This window comes from Xyrauchen texanus, chromosome 19 (genome assembly GCF_025860055.1).
Source record: "Xyrauchen texanus isolate HMW12.3.18 chromosome 19, RBS_HiC_50CHRs, whole genome shotgun sequence".
Taxonomy (NCBI): domain Eukaryota; kingdom Metazoa; phylum Chordata; class Actinopteri; order Cypriniformes; family Catostomidae; genus Xyrauchen; species Xyrauchen texanus.
The window spans coordinates 42224004-42240905 of NC_068294.1; the positions used below are offsets into that span (position 1 = coordinate 42224004).

The following is a 16902-nucleotide window of genomic DNA, read 5'->3' on the forward strand; positions in this document are numbered from 1 at the left end:
GAAAGTTGCTCCGGCTTCGACTGCAAGAAGACAGCTCAGCGTCCTCCTGCCACAGAGCTTCCTTCAATATGCCCACCACTCGAGTCCTCCTCCATCATGCCCACCACACAAGTCCTCCTCCTAAACTACTGATGAATGCAGCGGCGCTATGACTGGGACTCCGACAGATAAGGTTAACGTTTAGCAAACAAACCAATAAACAAAATCGGCTTACTTGTAGTGGTACATGCTTGTGTACATGTTAAATTAACGTTACTGTGCACGGTGGCATAGTCTTATAAACTGGGACCTACATTAGATATTGTTTGAATGTATGCTATAGATACAGTAGCTAGCTAAATCGATGCTAAAAATGCTTTAAGGTTGACAGTACGATACCCAGCCATATTGCAGAGAGAAGTATTTTAATTGATTCTTGTAACACATGCATGTCATTTGAAGAATGTTAGAAAATTAGGTGTCTGAGCAATATTAGAAAAATTCTGTCTGTCTGTCTGTCTGTAGGGCATCATCGCTGAGGACAATAAGAGCGGCAAAGCTCAGGAAGACGAGGATCCTGGAAAGTTTCGTGAAGCCGAGCTGAAGATGCGGAAGTTGTTTGGAATGCCAGAGGAGGAGAAGCTGGTGAACTATTATCCTTGCAGCTATTGGAAGGGTAGAGTCCCACGACAGGGCTGGATTTACCTGTCCATCAATCACCTGTGCTTCTACTCCTTCCTGCTTGGAAAAGAGGGTAAGGGAGAATGTGAAACTTAGTATTTGGTTAGAAAGTTTGGATTAGAGCTGCATGCTTGGGTCACATTCACACTAATCTGTTTTCACTTTCCAAAGTATGCAGTAATGGAAAGTTTTTTGGAAATGCTGTTTTCAGTGGAGGAAAATGCCATTCTAGGTTCTAACCAGAACCAAAACTAGAATAAAAAACAGCTTGAAGAATAGAGAACTCTTCTGGTTTAGTGTAAAGTTCTCATTTATTGTCATCTATTCACTCAAACTGTAATCTGTTGAATGTTTTGTCAAGAGTGCTCTGTTTTATACTGAATTAAATGCAGTCTTTCCACTACTCATCATAACCTTTAATCGTTGTCATTGTAGTTTCGTTAGTAATTCAGTGGACAGACGTCACTCAGTTGGACAAGAACGCCACGCTGGTTTTTCCAGAGAGCATCCGTGTGAGCACTCGGGACACTGAACATTTCTTCTCAATGTTCCTCAACATCAACGAGACCTTCAAACTGATGGAGCAGCTTGCCAACATCGCTATGAGACAGCTGTTGGACAATGAGAGCTTCGCTGCAGATCTCTCCCTCCCCAAACCCGGCAAGACCCTCAAAAACGTCTCCACGCTCAAAAGGTGAGCGGACCGCATGCTGGGAAAGATGTTTCCGTTTTAAAGAGATTAAGTATACATGTTTGACCAATGAATAAAACGTTATTCAGAACAAGAACTCAAACTGTAAAAACACAACTGTTGTGAAGATGCTTGTGTAGGTTCTTGTTTTTAAGACACAAAATCAAACACGGTGACTTAAAATGTCCTTTTGCAATGAACCGGATTTAGAAATGCAATTCACTCATGAAGCAGTTCATGAAGGAACTCATATGTTTGATTCAATTCATTTGATTTCACTCATGAGTCAGTTAGTATAATTTCACTCATGAATCATTTCAAGAAGCCGACTCATTTGAGCCGACTCATTTGAGCCGACTCATTTGAGCCGACTCATTTGAGCCGACTCATTTGAGCCGACTCATTTGATTTCACTTGTGAATCGGTTCAATATACTGGTTAATTTAATTTCACTCCTGAATCAAATGAATTGGTGTCTTGAACCGATTCATGCTTGAAATTAAATTAACCGGTATATTGAACCAATTCACAAGTGAAATCAAATTAATTGACTCAAATGAATTGTTGTCTTGAACAGGTTCATTTAATTTTATTTAACTCCCGAATCATTTGAGGCGAATCATTTGATTTCACTCGTGAATCGGCTCAAGAAGCCAGTTAATTTCATTTCATCATTATGTCAGTTCAATATACAGTATGTAAATACATATTTCTGCTTTTTCAATTTTTATATATATTTTTATTTTATTTAAAATTGTGTTGTAATGCCAACTTGTGATTTGTCAAAAAAAAATTATCTTCATGCAATACAAGTTTTAAAGATTACTCTAACATAATGACTGTCACACTGACGTCAAACTAAAGTTTTAATATGTGCATGTACATATAAAATTGACCGCTACTGCAGAGGGGGAGATTTTGACTATTGTTAAACTACTTTAAATTCTGAGTTGCTGTTCGGATGTTTCAGGGACTTGGATGCCCGTGCAAAGAATGAGCGATACAGAATGCTCTTCCGGCTCACACAGGACGAGCGTTTGGACGGACACACCGACTGCACGCTCTGGACACCGTTCGCTAAGATGCACGTCGTTGGACAAATGTTTGTGTCTAACAACTACATCTGCTTTGCCAGTCGAGAGGAAGATCTGTGCCAGCTTATCATTCCACTGAGAGAGGTAAACGCTCCGACAACTACAACAATAACAACGCAATCTTATATAATTGCAAAACTCTCAACAGCACGTCCTCTGTAGGTCTCTATAGTGGAGAAAGCAGACAGCAGCAGTGTTTTGCCCAGCCCACTGTCAATCAGCACTAAAAACAAGATGACCTTCCTGTTTGCCAATCTTAAAGACAGAGACTTCCTGGTTCAGCGAATATCTGACTTCCTGCAGCGGACTCCTGACAGACCTTGTGGCCTAAATGTCCAATCGGTGAGTCGATATGAATGAAATTGTCTTTTGGCCTGCCAACTATTTGTTTCCATACGTATATATCCCATACATGCAATGGTAATGCTACAGTGATAGTATCAGTTCTATTATACCATGGTATTTACTGTACATGGTACTCTAGTGTACTTGAAAGAAATACCAGTAAGTATTACCATGTTAAATGTCTAAACAAATGTGGTATTACCATGAAAATGTCCTAATAAGCATGATATCACCATGACACCATTTCCAAAAATGACATGGTATTACCATGATGTCAATTTGTCAGTGATACTGCAGTATAAAGTCCCATCCCGTTGAAGCATAAATCCGTTTTAGCATCAGTGATCTGTTAACTGCTGTTTGAAAGTCAATGTAATGACTAAACATGTGGTTGTAATCATCCGTCTCGTCCATATCCAGGAGACCCCCAGCCCGAGCACGCCACCCTCTCTTCCCCCATCTCCTCCTGTTCTGGGGGCTGGAGAGTTACCCCAAAACAAACACTACAGCCCCAGTCTGCCCACCGCTAAGCAGGGCCTCCTGAGAATCTACCAGCAGGACGTCCCAGAGGAGTTGGGGCCCAAAGTGGTGAGACACACCCTTCAATCCCATTAGCCCTCAAATGTGATGTTTAAAGCACTTTATTGCCGATAACGGAGGTATAAATAAATAAACAGGAGAATAATAATATACAAGGGATAATGCACAGAAAATAAACTCTGGATTTGATATCCTTGATTATTTTTTTTCGTTCTTTCTGTCCAGACGAGAGAGAAGATGAAAGAAGAATCATGGAACATCCACTTTTTTGAGTTTGGACGTGGTGTGTGCATGTACCGGACGTCTAAGACCCGAGAGCTGGTTCTGAATGGGATACCTGAAAGTTTGAGAGGAGAACTCTGGCTGCTCTTCTCAGGTAATGAGTCCTCTAAACACCAGGTGGCGCTGTTTGACAAGACCATTGACCGTGATTATGAGCAGAATGTGCTGCATTCTGCGTAGTGCACACTGTATTATACATACTTTTGTTAATACCCCAAGAAGGTTGCTGTTGGACCATATTTAATAAAAATGTATGAATGGTGCTGCCAACTTTGTCTATTGGAAATTAAAGTGCCTTGGAAATGTACTTTTAGCCATGAAATAATCTCCATAGCTTTTGACACCGCTTAATCTTTTAATTGTATTTTTTGCATTGAAATACATTTTTGCTTACAATGCTTAACTTTCATTTAAAATGTATATTGTTATATTGCAGGATTTGACAAGCGTTTAAACATATATATGCATGTATTTGCTATTAAATCTTTCCATTCCCATCTAACTCTCTCCAGGTGCTCAGAACGAGATGGCCACGCACCCGGGTTATTACGGCAGTTTGGTTGAGCAGGCGATGGGTAAATGCACCCTAGCGACGGAGGAGATCGAAAGAGATCTTCACCGCTCAATGCCCGAGCACCACGCCTTCCAGAACGAGATGGGCATCGCCGCCCTGAGACGAGTCCTTACAGCCTATGCGTACAGGAACCCGGGCATTGGATACTGCCAGGTACACATATACACTCACTCCCTCACAGTGTAGACACAACAAAGTGGCATGAAACATTGAGTATTGCCAGTCTCGTCATTGCTAAATGGACCTCGCTTTGTGCACAGGGGCAATGTCATGCTTGAAAACTCCTGTCTAAGGAGATTACATCGCTGTATGCTTGATTTTATGCATTTCATGCTTCTAGTTTTGGGTGTAGATGAAATTGCCAATTATGTTAATTAGGAGGTGTTTGCATACTTTTGACTGTGTTGTGTGTTATTTGATGGGGAGTTTATTACTGAACAAACACTAATCATCCTACACACTGAAAACCAATGCCACTCTTTGATGCACAAGTTCATAGAGGCGCATCGTTTCCTTTTAACATCTTCTCACAGCGGAAATTTGTGCTTTGTGTGAATAGGCCTTAATCTATTTGTCACCTTTCTTTCTCTCTCCAGGCGATGAACATTGTAACATCAGTGTTGTTGTTGTATTGTACTGAAGAGGAGGCGTTTTGGCTGCTTGTCTCTCTTTGTGAACGGATGCTTCCTGATTATTACAACACTAGAGTTGTGGGTAAGACACATGCTGAAAGTCATAACCTATCAGATTAGAGAGGACAAACTCTCTTTCTCTCAATTGGTGTTAGACCGATATATATCGGCCAGGCAGAATAATCAGCCGTTATTTAGCCATTTTGTGATTTATCGGCCTATAATAACAGTGTTCACTTTTGCTTATTAAGAGAAGTGTTGACTTTCCCTTGTGTCAGTTTTCAAATCTACCATTAGATATGTCAATGGATGGTCAACATTATCATATATTGTGTCAGGGAAATCGTGTCGGCCATCCTTCTCTGTAGATATCGACATCGGCCATTGAAAAACGCATATACACTACAGCCGTGGCCAAAAGTATCGACAGTGACATTTTGTGTTTCGCAAAGTTTTCTGCTTCAGTTGTTGTGGTGTTGATTCTTTTTATTTCTAGATTATTCTGCAGAGTGATCAGATGCTTTTTAAATAATTGCAAAAAGCTTCTTTTGGCCAAAACAATTAACTTGATCACAAAAACCCAAATTTCCTTATTTTTTGCCAGGGCCAAAAAAAAAACAAAAAAAAAATCAGCAGAACCTGGCAAAGTGTGAACGAGCTGGTTGGATTATAAAAGCAGACAGATTGCTATAAAAGTGCTTCCAATCATTGTGTTCTTGTTCGCAATGGTTATATCTAAAGAAAGATGTGCGGCCATCATCGCTTTGCATCAAAATGGCCTCACATGCAAGGAAATTGCTGCAAAGAATATTGCACCTGAAAGAACCATTTACTTGATCTTCACTGCAGTTGAACCTCTCTCCTTCAAGTTCTTGACGAAGGTTTCAGGACGTCCCAGAGTGTCCAGCAAGCGCCAGGACCGTCTCCTCCTGAGGAGTCAGCTATTGCTCAATATTGGCAGCAGGTTGGTGTGAGTGCATCTGGACGCACAGTATAAGTAAGGGCCTGGTGTCAAGAAGGGCAGCAAAGAATCCACTTCTCTTTAAGAAATCCTGCAGAATTTCAGTCTGTCCTTGATGGAAGTACAAGGATTGGACAGCAGAAGACTGGTGCAAAGTTATTTCCCCTTCCGACTGTTTGGGACATCAGGAAAATCGATAGTCCAGAGAAGAAAAAGTGAACGCTACCATGAGTGCTGTGTCGTGCCAACAGTGAAGCATCCGGAGACCCTCCATGTTCGGGGTTGCTCTTCATCACAGGGAGTGGGCTCTCTCACAATTCTGCCCAAAAACACTGCCATGAATAAAGAATGGTATCAAAACGTCTTGCAAGAGCAACTTCTCCCAACGACCCAGTAGCAATTTGGTGATGATCCGTGCATTTTCCAGCATGATGGAGCACCATGTCACAAGGCAAGAGTGATAATGAAGTGGCTCGGAGATCATTACATTTGACATTTTGGATCCGTGGCCAGGCGACTCCTCGGATCTTAATCCCATAGAGGTGGTCAATCCTCAAAATGCGAGTGGACAAGCAGAAGCCCACAAATTGTGATCAACTCCGAGCACTAATAAGGCAAGAATGGATCGGCATCAGTCAGGATTTTGCCCAGAAGCTGATATCCAGGATGCCAGAGTGAATTGCAGAGGTGATGAAGAACAAGGGTCAACACTGTAAATATCGACTCTTTGCATTTATTAAATGTTTTTGCCAATAAAAGCCTTTAAAACTTCTGAAATGCTAATCATTGTTTTCCAGTATATCATAGAAACGTGTTAAAATAATCTACAAACACTAAAGCAGCAAACTTTGCAAAACACAACATTTTTGGCCGTTGCTGTATGATATTCAAGCTGAAAGTATAATTAAAACGGTATGCTTTATCTGAATGGATGGATGCTTCCTACATTTGCCATCATACAATCAATTTGGAATGGATTTGATTTGATTAGGCCACGTGAGAAAGCGACAGTTGTGGTGTTCGCGGTCAAATTTGACCGACCGTAGGAAATGAATGGGTGAGACTATAACACAGAGCAATTTGATGAATTTGTGGATCTCTACAGCCATCTATTGGTTATTTTTGTCATGACCTGTTTTTCAAAGACATGTCATTGTTGTTTTTTTTTGCACCAGATAATGCTTTATTTTTCCATCTTGTTCACAATGTAAATTGTCACCTGAAAGCGTCTATATGGGCTCATGGTCAATGGAGTACACGTCGAAAAGCTAAAACACTCTACCGTGCACAAGGTGTTCTGGCAGGCGAAAAAAAAAAAAAAAACCATACCCTAGCAACAACACAAGAAAGCATACCCTAGGCTTTGTTGGCATGACTATTTTGCCAAAACTGGACTTGTTTTGTGACCCTCTGTCTCTGTCAGGGGCGTTGGTGGATCAGGGTGTCTTTGAAGAGCTCACCCGTGAGTGTTTGCCGTTGCTATACGAGCACATGCAGGAGTTGGGCGTCATCTCCACCATCTCGCTGTCCTGGTTTCTCACACTCTTCCTGTCCGTCATGCCTTTCGACAGTGCAGTGCTGCTGGTCGACTGTTTCTTCTACGAGGGCATTAAAGTCATTTTCCAGGTGCAGAAAACTGATGCAACTACATTTAAAGAAACACACAAAAATAATACTAAAGATTATTGGTTTGTCTGGTGACCAGCTTTTATCTAGATCTTATCTACAGCTCTGTTGTCTTACAAATATTAAGAACTCTTTGATGTAAAGATTTCTCCAAGCACAAGTTTCAAGGAAGCCATTCTGTTTTGATATGCATTAAGAGCAGTTTTCCTGGAGAATAGGATCATCTAACATCTGACTCGTATTCAGGTGTCCTTGGCTGTGCTGCATGCTAATATGGATCAACTGCTGTCCTGTTCAGATGAAGGAGAAGCCATGACTATTCTGGGCAGGTGGGTGTGACCATAGTGAGATGGGTGTGGCTTAGCACAGACATCAAGTTCATTTGAACCCTTGTGCACTGATTTAGTGGATCTCTGCTGCCATCTACTGGTTATTTTGTCATGACATGATTTTCAAGTCCTGTAATAGTTTATTTATTTTTTTTTTACACCAGATGGCAGCAATCTACCCCTAACACATGACCCATGTTTCAATTTATAGAAGAGTAGCTTTTTACTGTAGTGATATTAACACAAACTTGCTTATTTGCATATGCAAATTAATGGTGTAATTGAGAAATTTAAATGTAGATAAGATCTTAAATGCATAACATCCCCCTCAAAATGCTCAACTTTTGTGTTTTTTACATTTTCATAAAATTTTAAATACACGTTTATTGATTTCAGTCAAATCTGAGCTAAAATGAACGTTACTCATGGGTTAAATAAAATGCATTATATTTTCATATTAGTGCATATGCATTCATATTTTAGCATATGTATTTTATTATAGTTTTGCAACAGCTTTACACATTAAGAATTGAAAGTAATGACAATATAATTTTTTTTTATTTGGATTTTATTGCTTTTTTATTTATGTCATAGACCAGTTTTAACCACACTTTTCTCCTGAGGTTCGGAAAGATGCACTAGAGAAAGTTTGCGCTGTAATATTAGTTTCTCTTTCTTCGGCAGATATTTGGACAATGTTGTAAATAAACAGACCGTTTCTCCGCCCATTCCCCACCTTCACGCCCTGTTGACCAGCGGCAACAACCCCCCACCTGAGATCGACGCCTTTGAACTCATTAAATCATCCTATGAGGTGAGGGGGTGGGGCTTAGTGTTTTTTTTTGGAGCTAAGAGAAGCAGGCTTTGCTCTTCAACTTTAGTGCATTTCTTTTTAATTGCAGAAGTTTGGCAGTCTGCGTGCCGACGTTATAGAGCAGATGAGGTTTAAACAAAGGTTAAAGGTCATTCAATCGCTTGAAGACACGGCCAAGAGAAGTGTGGTAAGAGTGTGTGTCAGCACAAATGTATTTGACAGTTTTAGACATTTGCAAAGAATGATCATTTGATTATGTTTGACGTTCAGGTACGAGCCATCATGACTGACTCTGCCTTCAGTATTGAGGAGTTGGAAGAACTGTATGTTCTGTTTAAGGTAACGTACAAACAGCTGAATGTATTTTTATGTGTATCACTTAGTCTCGCGTTCTTTTGACACTTTCCATAACATGGCTTATTCTGACTGGGAACCGGCCACTTAGACAGGCAGTGACCATCCGAAAGATGTGTTATAAGGCTAGTTCACCCAAAAATGAAAATGATCCCATAATTTACTCATCCTCAAGCCATCCTAGGTGTATATGACTTTATGACTTTCTTCTTTCAGCCAAATACAATCGGAGTTATATTAAAAAAAATATCCTGGCTCTTCAAAGCTTTATAATGGGAGTGAATGGTACCTTAGATTTTAAAGCCCAAAAAAGCACATCCATCCATCAAAAAAGTAATCCATACGGCTCCAGAAGGTTAATCAAGGCCTTCAGAAGCGAAGAAAAAATATCCATGTTTATAACTTTATAATCTGTTATCACTGGTTTCTGGTAACGGCCGTCCACACGTTCACAAGGGAGTCGAATTCCGGTGGATGACGTAGGCGTAGCGTAAGCTCCGGTGAGAAGTGACTGATGCAGAAGAACTTGACCACGAGGATGTTACCCCCATATGACTCTACCCTCCCTAGCAACCGGCCAATTTGGTTGCTGGAGTCACTCAGCACGCCCTGGATTCGAACTCGTGACTCCAGGTGCGGTAGTCAGCATCAATACTCGCTGAGATACCTAGGCCCCTTTTTTGCCTTTTCACCTAATTTTCACCCCCTGGTTCTCCCCGGACCCAGTTTGAAAAACCCTGGTATAGACGACACAGAAGAAATTCTGTAAACCTCATTAGATTAGACACATTTTGTCAGATTGGAACTAACTTTTAGGCTGAGATATTTTGATTCAAACAAACCATTGCACGTGTGACTGTCATTTTCATGTTTAATGTACATTAGGTAGGATGAAATTGTAAATGTTTCAAATTTGATAAATATAAAATCAATTCAAGCTCATTTTTATTTGATATTAGTCAGTTTGCAAGTTAACAGTATTTGTTTTATTGCAGTTATCATTTAGTTTTCATAGCAATAACAACTTGCTCTGTTGCAGGCGAAACACATCATGAGCTGTTACTGGGGATCGAGCAGCACCGCGGCGGAGCGTCACGACCCCAGTCTGCCGTATCTGGAGCAGTACCGAATTGACTGCATTCAGTTCGTTCAGCTCTTCTCCGCTTTAGCGCCCTGGAGCTGTGGACTTCACACCAACACACTCGCTAGCAGACTCTTCCGCCTGCTCGACCAAAACAAAGACACTCTCATCAACTTTAAAGAGTTTGTCACAGGACTCAGTGAGTAAATGCCTGCCCTCAAGAATGTAAAGGAATGGTTCATAAAAAAAACATCCTGTTGTCATTTACTCAACTTTACGAACTCTATGAATGTCTGTCTTCAGTGGAACACAGGGTAGATTTAGCATAATGTACTGGCTGCTTGTTTTCATACCATTAAAGTGTATGTGATCAGGGGCTTTTAACCCTCAGGGGTCGACGGCAAGCTGGCGCATCCTGCTGGAATTTTTCCTCATAACAGCGGAAACAACTTAAAATAATCTGGAATTTTTGGGCATACAAATAAGTGTAAGGCATCATTAGAAACTATAAAGGGTCTACTTTTATTTGTGTACAATAACAAAACCTTTTTGGTAAAATAAAGAAAATAAACAGGGGGTGCTTTCAGACGTCTCCTCGAGCATCTTTCTGAAACATGTCACAAAAATGAACAAACTCGGCGAATACTTATCACACAAACATGAAACATATGTCTAAAGAAAGCTTAAAATGTCTACTTTTAAATAAAACAATTCAAATTTGTAAAACAAATTCTCCTTCAATGTAATATGCATGAAACTAAAGAGATGTACAGTTTCTCCTGGCTCAGCTAATTATCCCTAATGTGATCACACCCATGCGCAGATGGCGCTATTCATACGGTAATGTGCTGAGGCGATCAATGAAAATGGTAAACGCTCCCGAGACAAGTTTTATATATAGATCACATATTTAAAAAGGCTATTTATTCCTGTGATCAATGCTGAATTTTCAGCATCATTACTCCAGTCTTCAGTATCACATGATCCTTCAGAAATCATTATAAAATGCTGATTTGCTGCTCACGAAATAATTTATTATTATTATTATTATGTTGTGTACAATTATATTCAGTCTTCTTTGATGAATAGAAAGCTCAAAATAACAGCATTTATCTGAAATAGAAAGCTTTTGTAACATTATACACTATGCTCCACTATGTAAGAATTATTTTATTTTTTTGGAAAGAAATTAATACTTTTATTCAGCAAGGATGCATTATATTGATCAAAAGAGACCGTAGAGACTTATGTTACAAAAACTTTCTATTTCAGATAAATGCTGTTATTTTGAACTTTCTATTCATCAAAGAATCCTGCTTTTTATTGTATTTATTGTGTATATGCCCTATATCAGAGATTACATTTTATTCTATTCCCAGGGGAGGGGTTTGATCATTCACACCTCCTCGCGTATGGCCTTTCTAACACTAAAAGTGTCTTACAAAAGTTTAATGACTAGATTGTTTTGTATGAATGAGTGATCAGGATGGTTTTCACATCATTATGTAGCCAAAACTCTCGGCTGTAAGATCCAGTTCTCAAAAGTCTTGAGAACAAATGTTTAGTATGTGTTATATGGGCTAATTTCAATGAGTTAAAAATGTTCGTTTTTTCAAAAACCATGCATGGACGTTATTTTCTCAAATACAATCCTGTACATACATGCTGCTCGCTTATTATTGTACCCCAGTTTGTACTGAACACAGTGTTATCAGGCTTCAGCCATTTAATGTGTTTTTAAGCAACTGAAAAAGCACAATGTCAAGTTTAAGGCATGTCAAAACTTCTCCAGGGCCCAAAAACACCCTCAGACCCCAGAGGGTTGAGCTCACATAAAACCGCAATAAAAGCAGTCCGTGTGATTTTTACGCTATATTCAAAGACTTCTGAAGCCATGAGATAGCTTTGCGTAAGGAACGGTATAAGAAAAAATGTGGCTAAAATATTCCCTTTATTTATCAGCACTTGTGAATATTCAACTCTGGCACCTTAAGACAAGTTGCGCTAGGTTTGATATCATTGATGCCGAGCACTTATGGTTCTCATGTCTTTTTGACCAATTGCAATGTGCTCGTTTTAAATATGAGCAAGTGCAAATGATGTTTTAAAGCTACAACAGAGGGGAAGATTTTCGGTCCGTTCTTGTATGGTTTTTGAAAACTTGGAAAATGGCACACAAGCTAAAAACGCTGTGTGCCCTTTGTTGAATTACTGTATTTAAGTGAGCTTTTTGCATTCTGCTCATTTCATTACAGCGGTTTTTGGGTTGTTTTTCCTCTCAGGTGGTATGTATCATGGAGACATGACTGAAAAACTCAAACTTCTCTACAAACTTCACCTGCCTCCTGGTATGTTTACTGTCACAAGACTTTAGTTATTTTAAGTGGCCACAAAGTGTGTTTAAGTTCAAGCAAAAAGAGAAAAAGAAAATGCATGTTTCAGGAAACAGTTTGTAGTGTTTTCATTTGTAAGGACAGAGTTGTGTGGAGCTTAATATCTGCCAATTTTAAATTACTTTTATTTGAATACATTTAAACTGCATTAATCATTTTATGTGACATTCCTCAATCTGGGTGTCGGAGGACGTATCTCAGTTGCCTCCGTGACGGAGACAGTCAGTCCGCATCTTATCACGTGGCTTCTTGAGCGCGTTACAGCGTAGATGTAGCGCTTGTGGAGGCTCGCGCTATTCTCCGCGGCATCCACTCAACTCGCCACACACCCCACCGAGAGCGAGAGCATCACACTGTGATAGACAGTTGCTTCTGACTGCCTCAAACAACACATCGATGCCTACTTTACCTTTAATCACTTGCGTAGTCCTGCCCAGTGGCGGTGACCAGTGAGATGGCAAATAGAGCAGGTCAGTCAAGACAGAGAGCCAATCAGAACAATGGGCGTGTACTGTCAAGTCTTAAAGGAGAAGCAGCACCAAAACAGCGTGTTTCTTACAGAGGGTCAGAATGAGTGGAAAATGATCATGTTTTACAAGGAATATATTAAAATTAAAAATGCATGTCATGACCCCTTTAATTCAGAGGTTTTATATACACCCCTCCCTGTCAACCTCTCTGCGCCTCCTATTGTGTATGACTATAGTCAAGTTTATTTATAAAGCACACTTAAAAACAACAAATGTTGTAACCAAAGTGCTGTACAATTTTTTACAAACATTATAACATTTTATAAGTTCTATTAAATTCTGTTATTAAAGAACAAATTAATAAAACATTATAAAACCTACACAGAAAAGTATTAAAATTCACAACCAACATTATAGGCGAAAGAGAAAAAAATGTGTCTTCAATTTAGATTTAAATATCGGCAATGAGGAGGAAGACGTAACCGCAAATGGGAGTGCATTCCACAATCTGGGGGCCGCAACTACAAACGCCCGATCACCTTTAGTTTTCAGCCGGGAACGAGGAACAGAAGAGTAACTGATCTGATGATCTAAGAGACATAGGTGCAGAATGTAGGTAAATCAGCAATGTACTGAGGGGCTAAACCATGCAAGGCCTTATAAGCATACATCACAACCTTGAAATTTACTCTGTATCGAACTGGAAGCCAATGTAAGGAAGCGAGAACTGGGGTAATATGCTCTTTTCTTGGTACCCGTTAGGAGTTTATCTGCTGCATTTTGGACTATTTGCAGACGTGAAAAAGATTGAGACAGACCCACATATAAGGCGTTGCAGTAATCCAGCCGGGATGTAATAAGAGCATGAATTACTATTTCCAAGTCCTTCTGTGAGAGAAACTCTTTTAATTTAGCAATGGACCTTAGATGAAAGAAGCTTCCTTTAACAACAGCATTTATCTGCTTATCAAAAAATAAGTCAGAATCAAAGATGACACCCAAGTTCTTAACTCTATTGTGCATGGTTAAAGACAAAGTACCCAACTGATTTTCAATATCAGTGATATGTAGCGAAGAGCCAAAAGCAATGACCTCGGTTTTATCCTCATTAAGCATGAGGACGTTTTCAGATATCCATAATTTAACTTCCTCAAGACAGGAGATTACTGATGGAACAACAACTAGTCATTAGACCTGACAGGATGGTAGAATTGTGTGTCATCAGCATAACAATGATAAGCTATACTGTATTTCTGAAAGATGGAGCCTTAAGGAAGCATATAAAGAGAAAAAAGCAGAGGACCCAACATGGAGCCTTGTGGGACGCCACATGTGAGCAGTGTTGGGGAAGAGAAGTGATTATCAATATTGATAGAAAAAGTTATTTCCTTAAGATATGATGAAAACCAGTTTAATGCAGCTCCCTTGATGCCAACCACCTTCTCAAGATGATGTAAGAGAATGGAGTGATCGATCGTGTCAAATGCTGCACTGAGGTCTAGAAGGATTAAAATGGCCCCGTTTCCAGAATCCAGGGAGACTAAAATGTAATTTGTCACCTTTACTAGTGCAGTCTCAGTACTATGCAGTGCCCTAAAGCCTGATTGAAATTTGTCGAATATGTTGAAGGTGGTTAGATAAGAATAGAGCTGCGAATAAACCACCTTTTCCAAGATTTTGGACGGAAAAGGCCATTTTGATATAGGCCTATAATTCTTAAAAACTATAGGATCAAGGTTAGGTTTTTTTCAGCAGAGGCTGAACCACAGCATGTTTAAAGCTGGCAGGGACTGCTCCATTTCTCAAAGAACTGTTGATTATGGCCAGCATAATGGAGGCAACAGTACTAAAAACATCTTTGAGAAGCCGTGATGGTATGACATCCATGGGAGAATTTGTAGGTTTCATTAACAAAATTATATCCGACGGTTGAGCAGATGAAACGGGGGTCAAAGTGACTAAAATAACTGGCTGGCAGCGTGGGATCAGAGTGTATCACAGCTTGGCCCATGACCTGTGTTCTAATGTCTTGAATTTTGTCAATAAAACATTCAAGAAACTTTTCACATGTCTCAGGGGTTGCATCAGGATAGCCCACAGGGGCAGGGTTCAAAACAGAAGCAATTGTATTAAAAATTATCTTAGGCCTATGGGCATTTTTAGCAATTATTTCAGAGAAGTAGTTCGATTTTGCAGTCATGACAGAGACTTGATACTGCTTTAAGGAATCACGAATCATTTCAAATGAAACCTTAAGTTTATCCTCCTTCCACTTGCGCTCTGCCTTCCTACAGTCCTGCCTAACAGAGCGAGTATGCTCATTAACCCAAGGCTGGATGCCTGACTTATTTTTACATCTCTGTGACTTTAAAGGAGCAACCTGATCTAAAATGGCAGTGCAAGTGGTGTTAAAGACTTCAACCAACTGTGAGGTGTCTGAAGTACAAGTAATGACATCAGTGATATGAGACAGATAAGCAGAAGCACACCTCTGAAAACTGCATAACTGTGGAAGAATGAATCGCACGACAGAGATTCCAGAATCTACTACTTCAAGATTGGTCACATGAAGACCTGATGTTAATACCAAATCAAGAGGATGACCCTTTACATGAGTAGGTCCTGAAACTAACTGTGTGAGATTTAAAAGAATTCACCATACATAAAAAATCCTTGACTAGAGGTTTCGTTTCGCAGCACACGTGACTATTAAAAATCTCCCAGAATTAACAGCTTGTCAAAATGGGTTACCAGAGATGATACGAGTTCTGAGAATTCACAAATAAAATCCTTATTGTATTTAGGAGGTCTATAGACTAAAGCACAGAGAACAGGACATATTAGATTCATTTTCATCAGCTGCACTTCGAAACTTGAAAATCCATTTACCGGCAAAAGTCTGCAATGACGATGATTCCTGAACGCAGTAGTGGAACACACTTTGCAGACTTTTTGTTTTGTGGAAATTAAATGGTTAATGAGGTTTTCATTTTTAACACTGCATTTATATCTTTAAAATTGGCAGATTATTAGCTCCATAGAGTGGATGGTGTTAATTTCCACAATAAGTTAAGGCAAATATCAGCACATCAGATAGCTGCTCTCAGCAAAGTGTGTGTGTGTGTGTGTGTGTGTGTGTGTGTGTGTGTGTGTGTGTGTGTGTGTGTGTGTGTGTGGTTTACAGAAGTGAGAAACTAGCACATTATAGTTTTGACTGTGTGCGTATGTGTGAGATGAAGATTTACAGAACCGATAAGAGCGAGTTTTTTTTAAAGAAGTCTTGCTACTGCATGAATATCATCATGTGAGGTGTGTGTGCGTGTCAGTTTATGTGTCATGTGCTGATATGTTTGTTTAATCTCTATTTTAACTGTAGCATTGTGTCCAGAAGAGGCGGAGTCAGCACTTGAGGCAACACAGTTCTTCACTGACGATGACACACCACAGGGTACACACGCACACAAACTTTCTTTTGCCATTACTCCCTAAACATCATATTAACTGGCTTAAACGTAATCAAAGAACATGTTTAACAGCTCTGTCAGTCTCCCTTCATTTTCTTTATTAGTTGTTTTATTATGTGCAGATCAATTTATTTTTTTAAAGACCGCATAAATCAGCAGTGTAATGTTTATGCATGGCGTTGTGGACGCTGACATCTAGTGGTGTGGATGCAGCATCACGCAAATCCAAAAGTTTAGTTACGGATACCATTCTAGAAATTCACCATTCACCGTCAGCAATGATTATTTTAGTCTATGGGTGTCCAATAACAGGGTGGTTACCAGGTGCATTGCTAGGGGTCCCGGATGTTTCAGGAAAAGCCCCAAATGTCAGCGTTTTCATGCGCACAGGAAAATAAAATCCTTATTTGAACTGCTATTCCGCTCGCTGCGCATCAAACAGTGTCTCCTTTTATGTTCATTCACTCTTAACAAGAACCGCCCACTCAGATAAGAAGTACTGATTGACATCATACGTTAAGAAGTTACATACGATCCAGCCAATGAGATTGGATCTTTTGGATGTAATTACCTTGAGAGCAGGGGTGTCAAA

At 39.8% G+C, this 16902-nt stretch overlaps 1 protein-coding gene across 2 annotated transcripts in view; it reads left to right on the forward strand.

Annotated features, from left to right (window-relative positions):
* LOC127659716 (TBC1 domain family member 9B) overlaps positions 1 to 16902 on the forward strand; it is a 37282-nt gene that overhangs the window by 14185 nt on the left and 6195 nt on the right. For both annotated transcript variants that reach the window (XM_052149662.1, XM_052149661.1), the window contains exons 4-19: positions 505 to 733; positions 1096 to 1354; positions 2322 to 2529; positions 2608 to 2787; positions 3211 to 3378; positions 3556 to 3706; positions 4125 to 4339; positions 4783 to 4900; positions 7203 to 7405; positions 7652 to 7734; positions 8419 to 8548; positions 8637 to 8735; positions 8819 to 8887; positions 9942 to 10182; positions 12266 to 12331; positions 16223 to 16294. In XM_052149662.1, the coding sequence (XP_052005622.1) occupies positions 505 to 733; positions 1096 to 1354; positions 2322 to 2529; positions 2608 to 2787; positions 3211 to 3378; positions 3556 to 3706; positions 4125 to 4339; positions 4783 to 4900; positions 7203 to 7405; positions 7652 to 7734; positions 8419 to 8548; positions 8637 to 8735; positions 8819 to 8887; positions 9942 to 10182; positions 12266 to 12331; positions 16223 to 16294 (2491 nt within the window). The remainder of the gene's footprint in view (positions 1 to 504; positions 734 to 1095; positions 1355 to 2321; positions 2530 to 2607; positions 2788 to 3210; positions 3379 to 3555; positions 3707 to 4124; positions 4340 to 4782; positions 4901 to 7202; positions 7406 to 7651; positions 7735 to 8418; positions 8549 to 8636; positions 8736 to 8818; positions 8888 to 9941; positions 10183 to 12265; positions 12332 to 16222; positions 16295 to 16902) is intronic.